At 38.5% G+C, this 15,944-nt stretch overlaps 1 protein-coding gene across 1 annotated transcript in view; it reads right to left on the bottom strand.

Moving 5' to 3' along the window:
- Positions 1 to 4,550: 4,550 nt before the first annotated feature.
- Positions 4,551 to 15,944, bottom strand: part of PDGFD (platelet derived growth factor D) — a 279,880-nt gene continuing 268,486 nt past the window's right edge. Inside the window, exon 7 of the mRNA XM_004385849.2 lies at positions 4,551 to 7,172. Within this exon, the coding sequence (XP_004385906.1) occupies positions 7,047 to 7,172 (126 nt within the window). The 3' untranslated portion in view covers positions 4,551 to 7,046. The remainder of the gene's footprint in view (positions 7,173 to 15,944) is intronic.

Here is a 15,944-nt window from a genome sequence, read left to right as displayed (position 1 = left end):
TGCCCAATTTGTTATGCCAAAAGCCTTAGAGAAATCACTGACACCTTTCTTGGCCTTACTTTCAACACCCACTCCATCACCAACTCGGTCAATTTAACATTCAAACCATTTCTCTTATCTATCCACATTTTTCCCCCATTTATAATGCCACCGTCTTAATGTCACACTTTCAGTGTCTTTTCCAATGTTATTTTTGCAAGGAATCCCTTCCTGGCCCTGATCTCAATTCTACCTTTGTTATTCTACATTATACTTTTGCTTTTTCACAAATGTAATCAGTTATTTATGTAATTATTTGTTTAACATCTACTCCATTCTCTAGATTGATAATAGTAGGAACAGAGTCTGTTTCATTCATCTCTGCATCTGTTGTGTCTGATGTAGTGCTGGATACTTAATTAGCCCTCAGCAAGTATGGAGCATACAAGGGGTCACCATGAGTCAGAATCTACTCAATTGCAACTGCTTAAGTATTTAATAAATTTTTGGAACATATTTTTTGTATGCTCTGTGAACTCTTCTTTCCTTTTCTCTATGGTTCTTTAGCTTCTTTATCTTCTATGGTTTCAACTTCCCCATTGTAAGAATGACTCCCAGTCAACATTACAGGCCCAGGTTCCTCTTCTGAGAGACATGCTCTCTTCTCTCAAAATTGGCTTCTCCTTCTTGCCTCCCTAGTTTTCCCAGGAGAATGCCCTTGAAATTACAACTCAGTGACTCCTTCATCCAGGACAATCCCCATCCTGCCTGCATCCCCTTCGCATCCAGTCACTGATGTTGTTGTTGTTAGGTGAATGGAGTCGGTTCCAACTCACAGTGACCCTATATACAACAAAATGAAACATTGCCCAGTCCTTTGCCATCCTCACAATCATTGCTATGTTTCAGCTCATAGTTGTAGCCACTGTGTCAATCCATATCATTGAGGGTTTTCCTCTCTTATGCTTACCCTCTACTTTACCAAGCATGAAGTCCTTCTCCAGAGACTGGTCCCTCCAATCACTAAGATCTTTGAATTCTCTTAACCTTTCTTGTAGTCTTAATTTATGGGAATGGCATCCCCTTGAGTTGGCAGTGCCTGGCTTGCACAACCACAGAGAGCATGCATCTTTTCCTTTCTCTGAACTCTCACTTGCATTCTTACTGTTTCACTGTTAGAACTTTGAGGAGTCTCATAATTCATATTCCTACTCCCATCCTTCCTTCAGACTGCTATTTTCCAAAATGTGTAATTTGCTGGAAGAGACCTATAGAACATTTTACTAATTCCATTTTATCAATGAAGAAACATAGGTCCAGAGAGTGGCAGCTTGTCACTATACCCAAGGCCTTCTGACTTTCTGTCTGGAGCTCCATGACACTTTGCAGCCTCCACTATGCTCAGAAACCACCCATGGCTTCCTATCCTCTGTGTGAAAGACTAAACTCCTTTGCTAGCCGTCCACTTGAGACTTTGTGAAATCAGGTCCTACCCTAATTTTTCAAACTTGCTACCTATCGTCCCTCTGTAGAACCCTATCCTTTCTGTCATTCAGTTGTTCTCTCTATTCTTTGACTTTCCCACATTCACCTTGTGCATTTTTGCTGGGGATCTTTGTCTTTTCTGTTTATCCCACTTGGAATATCTTTGTCCAATTTTATCCTCTGTTGTGACCCTACTTGTGTTTCGAACCTCAGTGTACACCCGATATATAGTGGGCTTTAATAAATTTTATTGTTGAATGAATCAAAAACTTAAATTAGTCAGCTTTCTCCATATTAACAGTGGCTAAATTCCCTTTGATAGAAATCAATAACTATCTACCACCTTATTCATCTTATTCTGAACTTTGCACTATAATGGACAAAATTGGAGAATATTCACTTGATGTGCTCAATTCTCAAGAGGCTGTGATTTCTTAAAATAGTTGGCCATTTTACCCTATTAAAATGTTTACTTGGGAAACCGAGCATCTGGTCTCCTCAAATGACCCTCGCCTCCATGCTTTCCTGATTTCCTCTAACTTGAAGACTTGCAGGTAAAGGCTGGTGAGAAAGGGCAGAAGTGTGGGGGTCACAGGAAGTAAAGGAAATACCATCAAGTCTAGAAGAGAATGAATTTATAACATGGGCTCAACCAAAGAGGTTGGTTAGAGAATATAATCCTGAGACTCTGGCTTTTTAAAGACAAAACTTGCATGTGCAGTTATTATTTGAAATAGGAATTGAATCCAAGAGTATTTTTAACATTTGGTTCCTGGCCACTAAAGCTGGCAACCAGTATCCAACAGTTGTACTGTAATTAGAAAGTCAAATGGTTCTGTTAGAAAATGAAGATTTCTTGGCCCATAACTTGCTGTACTGGGTACATTGATCTTTACTTTAGACTTAGCTCTACTCTCTTATAATATGATTTGCTAAAGGATTTTTAGAGATCTCTATAGAAATGAAACTTATTCAAAAAATATGGAAGTTAATTTGTGAAATTCAGAATTATAACTTGAACAGCAAGCATAAAGTCCCAAATGAAGTGGTTTGCTGCTATCCTTTGTTTATGGCTGACTGTATTATTTGGGGGATATCCCAGTGTGCTATGTGAAGTTTTGAAGGCATGTGTAGTCTTTAACTTGATCTTTTAAAAACTATTCTAGAAATTCAAAGGGGATGATAAAATTTTTGAGGACCATTTATTTAGAGCTTGGTCTGTGTCTAGGACTGTTGCTTTTTATGTATTTTCCAATATAGTCATAACAGTACCATTAAGAGGTTGGCTTACTGTCTATCTAACTGATGAGGAATTGGAAACTCAGAGAGGCTTAAATAATATGACTTCTTTGGTGGCAGAACTGGGATTCAGATTTAGTGCCCCCAGTGGTGAGTCTGACGGGAATTTTAGGGCACCCATTGTTCTTATTGTTCAGAGCTGCTCCTTCCCCTTCAGAATTCTGTTTCTCTCCCTAATTGTTCTTAGTCTCGATTAACTGCCTCCGTCTCTGACTCCAAGTTCCCACTCACCTCCCCTCACTCCCATTCCTGGTTCCTGCCAAGCTTCTCCTTTATCACTTCCTGTATCACTTTCCAGCTTCTACCCCATCCCTTTTGACTTGTCTCCCTTCTCCCTAGTGCTACCACTGCTGCTGATGACAGAAAGGAGTTAATAAAGACCAATGTGCAACTAAAAAAAAAACAAAACTTGATCTTTTAAAACACCAGAATTTGAATGAATGTCAATAAAACCACTGAATTATAAATATTCTATCTTTCAGCATATTTGATTAGGACAGTCAATAAACAGAACTCTATTTCCTAGGATTACAGGCATGAATACTAATTTATGAATTTTAACTTAATGTTCTACCAGAGGACCCTAGGAGAATATGAACAATTTGGACATCTGTTGAGTTATTCTTAGAGTAAAAATGGACATACACTTTTAAGGAAATTAAATAAAATTTTGTAATGTATTTGCATTAAATACTATTTATATATATGGTTATTATGATGTTTTACTTAAAAAAAACTCAAGTTATCTGAATTGACTGTTATTACAGAATTATTTGAGCCTTCCCCCATCCTTTCTCTTCACTTTGACTCATATTAGCCAGTATTTCTGATGGTACAATTAACTCTTGCCACAGAATACATGTCTGTACTCTCATTCCCCAAACAACCTGAAACTATTAAACCAAATGAAGTGGCAATTTCACACAAAACTGTGCAGCTGCTATTCTGTCTCTGGGAGGATGACAATAAAGACTGAACTACAGCAACAGCAAAAACTCCTGCAGCTAGAAAAACTCTCTTTAGTCTCTGTACCCTCTTCGTAAATCTTAAAATCAAATCCTCTAGGAATGTAGCCTCTCCACTGGTCTCCCTAAACTGATAACACTGAGTCACTTAGCTGGGGTGTGTGTCTGCATGGGAAAAGGTGCAAAGGTGGGCAGGGGAAAGAGAAGTGAGTCTGTGAGGTTGATCTCAGTCCCCCAAGGGGGAGAGAGGAGGTGAAGTTTCCTGTGTGGGGAATGTCAGAGGAGAATAAAACCAGTTGCCTTCAAGTCGATTCCAGCTCATGGTGACCCCATGTGTGTCAGAGTGGAACTGTCCTCCATAAGGTTTTCAATGGCTGATTTTTCAGAAGTAGATCTCTAGGCTTTTCTTCTCAGTGGTCATGAACCTCCAACCTTTCGTCAAGCAGTAGAGTTCGCTAACCATTTGTATCACCCATGGACTCCCAGAGGAAAAGACATTTCATTAAAAAGTCTGTGGGGAAACAATCACACTTAGAAGCAACAACAGCAGCAACAAAACCCAAGCTCTGTCACACTGAATAGCTCTAGGAAATGGACGGAGCGGAAGACTACAGTCTGGGCAGAAGGCTTGTGCTCTTCCAGGCTTATAAAATGAAGCCCTCAGAAATCACCCAGTCTTGTCATGCCCAATAGTTGGATGTATTTGTGAAAGCAAGTTTGCAACATTATACAGTTTTTAAAACTGCAATTGAGTACTAAATAATAGAGTAGTTTTGTTCAAAAGCAATATTTATTTTTCATGATAAGAGGCATATTACATTTGCTATAGAAAATCCTATGGGAGAAAAAAGCTACATGTTACCAATATGACACACACAAAAAAAATAACAAATTCCACTTATGAAAGTATTCTGCCCTATAAGAACATATTGACTATAAGGCATTATTTCAGGTGAGTGAGCCATACAGAAATGTGGATTTATTAGGGTTTGTTTTGAAATGTAATTTGTATGGTGAGATTTTTATTCCTTTGATGGCAATGGAACAGATTTATTGGCTACATGTTCGAAGTGCAATAGATAACAGGTAACCAAGGGAGAAGTTTTAATAAAACACTCAAGAAAGAATTAGAGAAGTAAGTGAATATGCCTGCTTGCATTTCAGCTAATAAATACAATGTACAGATAGGACTTTAACTGAAAACCATTCTGGTTGTTGCAGTCTGTAAGACTTATTTAAAATTGGGTAGAACACTCTCATTTTTCATATTTACAGCTATGATGTGAGCTGTATTAGCCAGTGTGATGGAACCCACATTTTGATTGTGGTGCAGGAAGCCAGTGTTTTCATAGGAAACTTGTTACCTGGCTATGAAAGTAAGGAGTGGTTTCTGATGATTAGAATGTCTACTTGGGCTATTTCTGATTTTGCAGTTTCTGACTTGCTCTGGGATTTTGGAGAGTAATTTTATTACTCACCCCTTGAAGTAAAAACACTGGACACTTGCAGGGAAATTTTAGGAGATGTATCTTCAATAAGTATTGGCCTTTCATCTCAAAGAGCTGAGAAGAAATGGGTTACTCAGGATGATTGTGAACCGGGTCCGCAGTGCCTCAGGCTTAGAAATCCACCTATACTTAAGCCACTCATGTGACAATGGGACTTAAGTAGTCCCTGTCACATACCCATCACCCAAACTGGTTGTTATCAGTAGGGACCTAGATAGACCCACAGAAGAAATCGACTGTCCTTTCTTCTCTCAAGGCAGGAAGAAAAACGTATTTCTCCTGCAGGGAGCCCCTGAGCAATCTTGATTTCAGTATTGCTCCTTTAAGAACCTTACTTTGAAGAATGATGAATCACTTCCTACCCCTGGAGTCAGTCTCCTTTAAAACAGACATTTGGGAGCCAGGGAGGAAAAATCACTATAAATACCAGTAAAAACTACTGCAAAAACAGTTTTCTCATGGTGGAGCGGGGCTGAATCTGTGCCTGCACAATTTACACAGTGGCTCTAGAACAAGCTCCACAGATTTGGAAAGAACCAGTGACTCCAGACATGATTTCATTTGGGTTAGAAATAGGAATTTAAAATGGTGAGTGAATATATGGTTAGGGATTTACATCACTAAAATTTGGTTCTTTTATTAATACACAAAAGTTTTTAAGCTATAAATAATCCACGATGGCATGCCAAGCATAAAATGTCATTGTAAATCCATGTCCATATATCGAAGAGACAGGAACACAAAAGCAAAATACCTCACAGGAACTAGCACAGCTTGGAGACTTTGAACACATGGTTAAATATAGGCCCTAGCAAATATTCCATCCAATTTCCAGTTATATTAATACTTCATTGCTCACTGTTTTGACTTTCAACTGCCCAGATCTTCCAATGAACACTATTTGGGAAGGCTCATGCAGCATCTCCATGTTGCTCTTGAAAGGGTCTGTTTTTGTGGAGGGATTTTGGGAAAGAAAAAAAATTTCAAAATTCTATTACAGCTTATAAATTGCCTCTTGTAAGATTATAATGATAAACCTTACGAGCAACTTCTGCTGAACATGTGTTAAATGAATTAGCATGCCTCAGCAAAACGCATAAAAAGAAGACAATGACTTAATTTCTAAAGCACCTATATTCTCATCACATGGTTTGGGAGACAAGTAATTATTGTATACATAGATAAGTGTGTAGTGCATCTCACGGGGGGAAAGATGATTAGGTATTTGACTTTTTTCTAGAAACCAGATTTTTCCTCTTTTATGCTCAATTAAGACGTACACATAAGAACTCACCTTTTGTTTTTAATACACAAGGTGCCTTTTTTAAGAGAGCAAGGACCAAAACTGTTTAGTCATTCAAAAATTAAAATATAAACAAATTAAATTCATCTTCAGAACTTTTAAAGAATTGTGTCATGTATTTAACACATACCTTATTTTGTCAAAGGATTTTAAGGACCTAAGTAACCCTGTATAAGCTTTGGTGTACCTGGTTATATATATATTGGATAAACCATTTGATATATCTATTTACACATAGACATGAATATGTATATGTATATATATATATATCCCCAGACACTATTAGTAAATGCAATCCTATATTCTTGAATATAGAAGTTGATAGTTGATGATACACCTTTCTACTTTACATGACACTAACAAAGCTAGGTTGAAACTCAGCAACCACTTGCATTCATGGCATGGCAGGCTAGTAGTAAGTTCGGTTGCTGGTGGGAAAAGGGTCTTACCACACCCTCCTTAAACTAAAGGTTCTTCCAGGCTTAATGTAAGTACATGCACATTCTTTTATCGAGGTGGTCTTGAGCTGCAGATACAATCACACCGCTCATGGTGATCCAACTGGATGTCAACTAGAGCCATATTCTTAGCTCTGCCCCTCCTCTTGAAATGGCCAGGCTCAAACTTTAATACCTAGGACAAGAAGCAGATTTCCTGTTAGAAAGCCCTTGGAGTTTAGCTCAACCAGATGCCAATCACTTATTCCCGTTAAGACAACTGGTTCTTAACTCTTTGAGAATCTGACAAAAGCTATAGGCTCTCTCTCTACTAGCATGCACACATTTTTAAAAACAATCACTGATTTCTTGAAGTAGAGGTGTCCGCTGATTCCAAGAGTAATGCCACCTGCCCCAAAATGACCTGAGAACTCTTAGCAGGTCTTTGTTGATAGTTTTCTAAGGGCCTTCTTTGTGCCAGGTGTTGTCCCAAATTCTATCGTAAAGATTATTCCAACAAAAGCATGTGTTATAGATAAATACAACACGAGCATATTATTATCACTGTAGAGAGGACAATGAATAAAGTTGTAGACATAATATACTGGTGTGGCTAAATGTTTGGTTGAAGTAAAAAGTTTTGCCCTGATGAAAGTTATTAGTGGCCATGAATAAATGAAAACATATCTATGTTCTCACATACTTAAGATATAATAGATTTTACAATTTAAAACAGATTAAGGCTCTACAAAAATTTTTGTACACTAATACCTGTGTATCAATACAGCATTTCTTACATTATTAAGACCATTATTATTATTAAGAATCGATTCCAACTCATAACAACCATATAGGACAGAGTAGAACTGTTCCATAGGGTTTCCAAGGAGTGACCAGTGGATTTGAACTACTGACCTTTTGCTTTGCAGCTGAGCTCTTAACCACTGCACGACCAGGGCTCCTAAATTATTAAGCATATCCCTAATTCCTTAAATTAATACATTTAAACAGAAGCTCTTAAAATAATAGGTTTAAACAGAAGTTAACTGTTCTTTCCTGCTGTGACCATCACTGGAGTCAAACGTTAGTCATCCCATGGACAAATACTTGGTAAAATTATACATTTGTTTCCACATATACTGCATAATTGGTCTAACTGCTTCTTTTCTTTATGTTCTTAGGAACCTGTTACCTTTTTGTTTTTGTCCTATTTTTTCTTTTAGATTGTAAACTCTGTCATGACACCACCAAACAGTTCTGTAGCACTTAACAGTTCAAGGAATTTACACAGACACTATTTTATTTGCCCTCAGAAAAACCTTGTCAAATAGTAGAGAAGGTATCATTATTACCATTTCATAGATTGGAGAACTGAGATTCTGAAAGAGGCTGAGTGCCTTATCTAGGATCTTTCGGCAAGTTTGATGCAGGACCAGGTCGTTGTCCTCTAACACTGTTGGACCTGATGGCTCTCTAATGTGTCTACTATTTCCTTTTTTAAGGAGCTCTGGTGGTGCAAACGGTTCAGCGCTCAGCTGCTAACTGAAAGGTTGGTGGTTCAAACCCACCCAGCCACTCCTTGGGAGAAAGACCTGGTGATCTGCTTCCATAAAGATCACAGCAAAGAAAACCCTTATGGGGCAGTTTTACTCTGTCACGTGGGGTCACTATGAGTGAAATTGACTGAACTTAATGGCACCTAACAACATCCTTTCCTTTTCTGTCTCAAAGACATACGTGAGCTGGAGTGGAGCCTGATATGCTTTGCTTAGTATACTCTGGCCCTAGATGAGTTAGATACAGGAAAATCTTGCTTTAGCTTCTGCATAACTTTGCATGTCATCCCCACAATTCTTTACTCTAGATTGAATTCTTAGCAATTTTCTCATCTTCACATTACCTGTTTATATCTATAAACAAGTCAAAACAGCTACTAAGAAAAATATCCCTAAAGTCCTCAGCACTCATCCATTATAATCTGTGGACCCCTTTACTTGAGCATTTAAGCATGCTGTTCCATGGGCGTTCCAGTGAGGCAGAGAATAAATCACTGCATTTGCTCAATGTTCAGTCAAGCTAGGGAGCCTGGCCTCTGGAAACACACAGTTCTAGTGTAGAACGTGCAGTCCCATTTGTAGCAGAGCTTCAAAAGAATAATTTGTGAACAGAGTACAAAATCAGGGGGAAAAAAGAAAACCCTAAGAGAGTTCATGAAGCACAAAGACTCAAAAGATACTTGATATTAGTAGAACTACTTCAAATGTCAGTTTTATAGCTAACTCTAGTGTTATATTTTTCTCCTAAAATTCTACTGTATTTACCATCTGTATCACACAACTTCACACGATTATCTATGCATTGTCCCTATTAACTGGATTATAAGCACTTTGAGAGCAAGGATAGTAAAGGTAATCACTAACATTTGTCGAGTGCTCACTAGATGTCAAGCACTGTGGTAAGTGGCTTTGCATGTATTAAAGTATTAGGACCTGACAGTGACGCTGAGAGAGGTATTTTTCTAATCTTTCTTTTGTTGTTGTTAGCTGTTGCCGAGTAGGTCCCCCACTTATGGCAGCCCCATGCACAACAGGATGAAATGCTGCCTAGTCCTGTACCATTCCCATGATTCATTGCAGATTGGGACACTGTGATTCATAGGGTTTTCACTGGTTGATTTTAGGAAGTAGATTGCCAGGCCTTTCTTCCTAGTCTGGAAGACTTAGTCTGGAAGCTCCACTAAAACCTGTTCAGCATCACAGTAACATGCAAGCCTCCACTGACAGACGGGTGGTGGCTGTGCATGAGATGCTTTGGCAGGGAATTGGACCCAGGTATCCTACATAGAAGGCGAGAATTCTACCACTGCCCCTAGTCCTTCCTTTACAGAGAGGGAAAGAGTAAGATTAGGTTACTTTCCAGGGGTCACAAAGTTAGCATGTGGTGGGATCAGAATTTGATTACGGGTGGCCTGGCTCATGCCCTTCCATGAAATGTTTTGTTTGTACAGCTCAGCAGCATGTTGGGGATACAGTAGAAGCTAAAGAAATGCATCTAGGTGAACATTGTGGGAGATGCTACAGATGCATATGTGAATGAATGAGAATGGTTTCCTCTCCTCTCCTTTTTACCTCCCCTCTGCGTCCTCTCTATCCCAACATACAACAGATACAGGTTGCAAAACAAAACAAACAAGGAAATAAACCAGGGGGCCAGAACAAAGGGATCTAGACTTTGGCCAGTTTTTCCCTTCACAATTTTGAAGTAAAATGTAAAGTGCTAAGGGCAGAGTTACAATGGCATTTGCCTTCCCTGCACCCACTGAACCATCATTGCCCTCAATCCTTCCTTTACCCATGAGGAAAAAGAGAGATTCAGTTCTTTCCTGCTGGACAGCTACAGTGAATAGAAGAGGTTGCTGCTTCATGAAAAAATAAGTAGCCAAAACAATGGATAAAGAGTGTGATACATTTTTGGGTATGAAATAGTCCTTCTGTGCTATCTTTGATCGGAGTGTCTTGGACGGTATTAGGGGTCTGGATCCTTACATCTTTGCCAAGAATTGCTGCAATATGAGTTAGTCGCTATTGTCTCAGACCATCAGCATATTAGCCAGATTTAGTGGCTTGGGGGTCAAAGGGAGGGAAATGATTCCTAAGAGGCTGAATATATAATCTCAGTTTGAAGAAGACCATTATCAAAGCCTGATAATTTGTGATGACTGGCACCTGCAAAATCAGTGCTCTGTCAGTTTGTTTTCTCATTTAATGGCAAGTAAAAGTGTGTGCTTTGGGATGACAGCAAAAATCCAGGCAGTTTTTCTAACTGGTCTCCTGATTGTTCAGAGATTTTTTCCTTGTGTTTTATATTAAGCAACATGAGAACAGTATATATGTGTTTTGCTGATAAGAAGAGAAAAATGAATTGGCAGACACTTTCCCAGACAAGACAGGAATGCTCTATTTGAACAAAGTGGAAATTGGACTGCTTTACTGGCTGATCACAGCGTTGATGTTCAAAGCTTTCAGACCATGTAATAGTCTTAGGTTCAGGTACACAGCATCGAAAGGAGGAAGAAAGCCAGGGTGATTTGCAGGAGCATGGAAAGTTAAAAGGAAAATGAAAAGCCCTTTATCTGAGAAAGCAGACTGGCTGGCTATGGGTTATCTGGTCACCTTTAAAGGGAAAGAACCGCTGAATTAATTACAGCCACTGAAGGACACTTGCTAATAAGTACCATCACAAAGTGCTTTCCTATTTTTGGAGCTATGATTCACAGCTGCAAGCACCCACACTGAAATAATAATCCACTGAGGGGCAGCCAGCCATTTCTTATCACCTATGGGTGAAAATGGCAATCTTGACTCTTCTCCATCACCTGGAAAACCATATGAAGCCATGGAAAGTTGACGTCTATGCTGAGAATGAGCCAGTTGGTGGCCTTTCTACCACTACACAAAATCAAAGATGCTCAGCTTTGCAAATTACTGCACCATGAAAAATATTTAACTATAGTAACTCGCCTTGTTGCCAATAAACCACGGAATGAATCATTGCCGTAAAGCTATCACACTAATAAAACAATACCAGGCAGAAAAGCTATTTGCTGAGTTGGGCTCTTGTTTATTGGGAATATAAAAAAAGGTTGTTATGGCCTTGTAACAGTTCTCAAATTAATGGCTGACATAGGCGCACAAATACATATTTCAGGACAAACGCACGGTATAAACTTGAATTATTAAGAGTTTCTTTAACATTCTACCCAACTTCTAAAGCAGGCAATATGCAGGATACACGCATTTTCTTATCTTTATAAACAACAACAGAAAAAAAACTTACTATTTTTGTTTCCATTTTGACTTCTTACTTTCTCATGCTTATAGATTTTATGAAAAATGTGCATAGAATCAAGATTTTTAAGGGATGGTAGTGAATGAATCTGAAATGTATGTGACTACAAGCTAAAATATTTTTGAGAAGGGATAACATTACTTTCCACATGGTGAATCACTCAATCTCCAGGCAATGTTGCAGCAAAGGCTGAGGGTTTTAACGGAAGGATTAAAATCAAGTCATAAGACACAGTACTCAGTAAGAAAGACCCAAATGACAAACAGTTCAGAAATGTTATGCTGAGAAGCTAACTTTGAAGATAACAAAAGACTGAGGTTACAGTGGGTGTTTATAAAACTCCCATAAACTTTGAAAATGCGATCTTGACATCTATGGACATTTTATTTCTAGTTAAAGTTTTCTGTGAGCACTCTGGGGTTACTATGGGGTATATTTAGCTGCAGTTCAACTTTTAAAGAACTAAACAGTCAAATAATTCTGACAGCACTTTGGAGGATCAAGGAATACATGTTCAGCCTACCCATTGTAGAAAACGTATAATGGAAGCCTAGCTGGGCATCAAATTTCTGAACACGGCATTAGCATTGGGTATCATTCATGATGCGGAGTCCCTGGGTGGCCAAAATGGTTAAGCACTCAGCTGCTAACTGAAAGGTTGTGATTTGAGTCCACCCAGAGGTACTTTGGAAGAAAGGCCTGGCAATCTACTTCTTAAAAATCAGCCATTGACAATCCTGTGGAGCACAGTACTGCTCTGACACACAAGGGGTCACCATAAGTTGAAATCCACTTGGTGGCGGGTGGTTAGTTGGTTGTCATTCATGATGCAGATGGTTTTTCCCTGCTTCGGGAGTATCATGCCCAAAGCAGGAAGGCCTGATGTGCAGTGAGATCTAAAAGAGAAAGGATGTGCACATTTTATAGTACTTAAATGAAGAGCCCATTCACTTGATAAGTGTATCATCAAGGCTGTAAGGAAGTCAGAAATGAGAAAGCCAGACCATGCTCTAAACTATTTCCATCCACATCTGTCTTGTACTTTTCAGTCTTGAGATGTTGCCATTCACCCAGTACTCCCATGAGGTAAGACGCACAGGTGTTACTATTCCATTATAAAGATGTGTGGATTCACTATTTTACAAGCAGTCTATAAACACTAACCATTCCAGATCATATCTTTTATTCTTTGCATTTACCTAGTGCTGCAACCAACAATCTGTTTTAATCTTTATAAAATTTCATTAAGATAAGATTTGTGGGGGAGGGAAGGATAGGGTGTAATAGTTTAAGCATATCATGTAATTTCAGGTCTGCCTAGAAACTCAGAATTGTAGGCTATTATGGGGATTAAATAAGGAAACCTGAAGCTCTAGGAGGTGTTAAGTGGTGGGTCTTTGGTTGCGTCCCCAGGTGGCAGGAGCTAGAACCAGAACCTACATCCGCTTTCTTCTAGTCACATGATTTTTCCACTCCGTCACCCTTTCTCTAAGTAGGAAAACACAGGAAAAGCCTGAAAGAGAGTTGACTCATAGTATCACTCAAAGAGGGAGGGGGAAAGAGGCAGAGAATCTCTCTCCAATCCCTAGAAATGGTGTTTCCAGAAAAAGAACAGGAAAAAATATATATATTATTGACTTTTTTATGGTTAATTATAATCATGACATAAAAACTCACTAACTTTTGCCAGAAAGTAGAATCTCCTTGAAAATTATTGTTTTTCTGCGTTCTTTGTCTCAATCTGCAGTTTTAACTAGATTTGTTTCAATGGCAGCTGCTTACAACATGTAAAAACAAAAACATTATTATTTTATCTGAAGTTAAAGCTCAATATTTTATTACCTCTTTTATCTCCAAACTGTTAGACTATAGAAAGCATTTTTCTAAATGTAAAATTCTCTATTAAAATAGAAAGAATCCTCCAAAATCAGTTCTGAGCCCTTCGATTTTTCAGTTTTGCTGGAGACAGGAATGATTCTAGATGTTACCAATGTGCCAGAAACAAAGATGGGTCTAGACCTGCTGTCCAAAACGGCAGTCACTAGCCATATGTGGCTATTTCCATTTAAATCAATAATAGAATGAAATAAATTCAGTTCCTCATTTTGCCTACTCACATTTCAAGTTCTCAATAACTACATGTGGCTAGTGGCTACCATACTAGACAGTGCATGTATGGAACACGCTCATCCCTGTAGACAGTTCAGTTGGATAGTGCTAGTAGTTATCCAGCATACTGGCAAGATCAAGTACTTCCCAATCACTCCATATGAGAGGAGGGACAGAGAACTTCTACGTTTCCCTTTCAGCTGCTTCCTATGTTTCTGGATGTTGAACAAATGGACATAACCAGAAGGTCAAATGATGAAAAATAGTATATATTAATTTAAAAAGTTACTACATTTCTAGGAAATATTCTATTCCTTCATTATGCATTATCAAAGGAAGAAAAGAACCGACTCATAGTGACCCTATAGTACAGAGTAGAACTGTCCCATAGGGCTTCCAAGAAGCAGCTGGTGGATTTGAACTGCTGACCTTTTGGTTAGTGGCCATACCTCTTAACCACTGCACCACCAGGCTTCCACTAAAATAATAGTATACTTAAATTGTCAAGACCCCCACTTGCCTGTCGGTTTGTCATACCGTGGTGGATTGCATGTTGCTGTGATGCAAGAAACTATGCCACCAGCATTTCAAATACCAGCAGGGTCACCAGTGGTGGACAGGTTTTAGCAGAGCTTCCAGACTAAGACTAGGAAGAAGGACCTGGCGATCTACTTCTAAAAAAAAGTGGCCAGTGCAAACCTTATGAATAGCAGCAGAATATTATCTGATATAGTGCCAGAAGATGAGCCCCTCAGGGTTGGAAAGCTCTTGACTGGGGAAGAGCTACCTCTTCAAAGTAGAGTCGACCTTAATAATGTGGATAGAGCAAAGCTTTCAGGACCATCATTTGCTGATGAGGCACTACTCAAAATAAGAAGAAACAGCTGCAAACTCCATTAATAATCAGAACATGGAATGTACGAAGTATGAATCTAGGAAAATTGGAAGTCATCAGAAATGAAATGGAATGCATGAAGAGCGATATCCTAGGCATTAGTGAGCTGAAATGGGCTAGTATTGGCCATTTTGAATCGGACAATCATGTGGTCTACTATTCCGGGAATGACAAATTAAAGAGCAATGGTGTCTCATTCATCGTTAAAAAGAATATTTCAAGATCTATCCTGAAGTACAGTGCTGTCAGTGATAGGATAATATCTATACTCCTACAAGAAAGTCCAGTTAATACAAATATTATTCAAATCTATGTACCAAACATTAAGGCCAAAGATGAAGAAATTTAAGAATTTTTATCAACTACTAAAATTTGAAATTGATCATACATGCAATCAAGATGCATTGATAACTACTGGTGATTGGAATGGGAAAGTTGGAAACAAAGAAGGAACAATAATTGGAAACTATGCCCTTGGTGATAGAAATGACTCTGGAGATTGCATGACAAAATTTTTCAAGACCAATGACTTCTTCATTGCAAATACCTTTTTTTCAAAAACATCAACTGCAGCTATACAGTTGGACCTCACCAGATGGAATACAAAGGAATCAAATAGACTACATCTGTGGAAAGATTGATGGAAAAGCTCAATATCATCAGTCAGAACAAGGTCAGAGGCTGACTGTGGAACAGGCCATCAATTGCTCATATACAAGTTCAAGTTGAAGATGAAGAAATTAAAACAAGTCCACAAAACCAAAGTATGACCTTGAGTATATCCCACCTGAATTTAGAGATCATCTCAAGAATAGACTTGACACATTGAACACTAATCACCAAAGACCAGATGAGTTATAGGATGACATCAACAACATCATACATAAAGACAAAAGGTCATTAAAAACACAGGAGAGAAAGAAAAGATGAAAATGGATGTCAGAAGAGACTCTGAAACTTGCTCTTAAATGTAGAGTAGCTAAACTGAAAGGAAGAAATGATGAAGTAAAAGAGCTGAAAAGATTTCAAAGGATGGCTCCAGAAGTTAAAGTATTATAATGAAATGTGCAAAGACCTGGAGCTAGAAAACCGAAAGGGAAGAAAGAACATGCTCAG

This window comes from Trichechus manatus, unplaced genomic scaffold (assembly GCF_000243295.1).
Source record: "Trichechus manatus latirostris isolate Lorelei unplaced genomic scaffold, TriManLat1.0 scaffold00148, whole genome shotgun sequence".
NCBI classification, from domain to species: domain Eukaryota; kingdom Metazoa; phylum Chordata; class Mammalia; order Sirenia; family Trichechidae; genus Trichechus; species Trichechus manatus.
The sequence above is the reverse complement of the archived record's forward strand: the minus strand, read 5'-3'. Positions and strand labels throughout refer to the sequence as shown.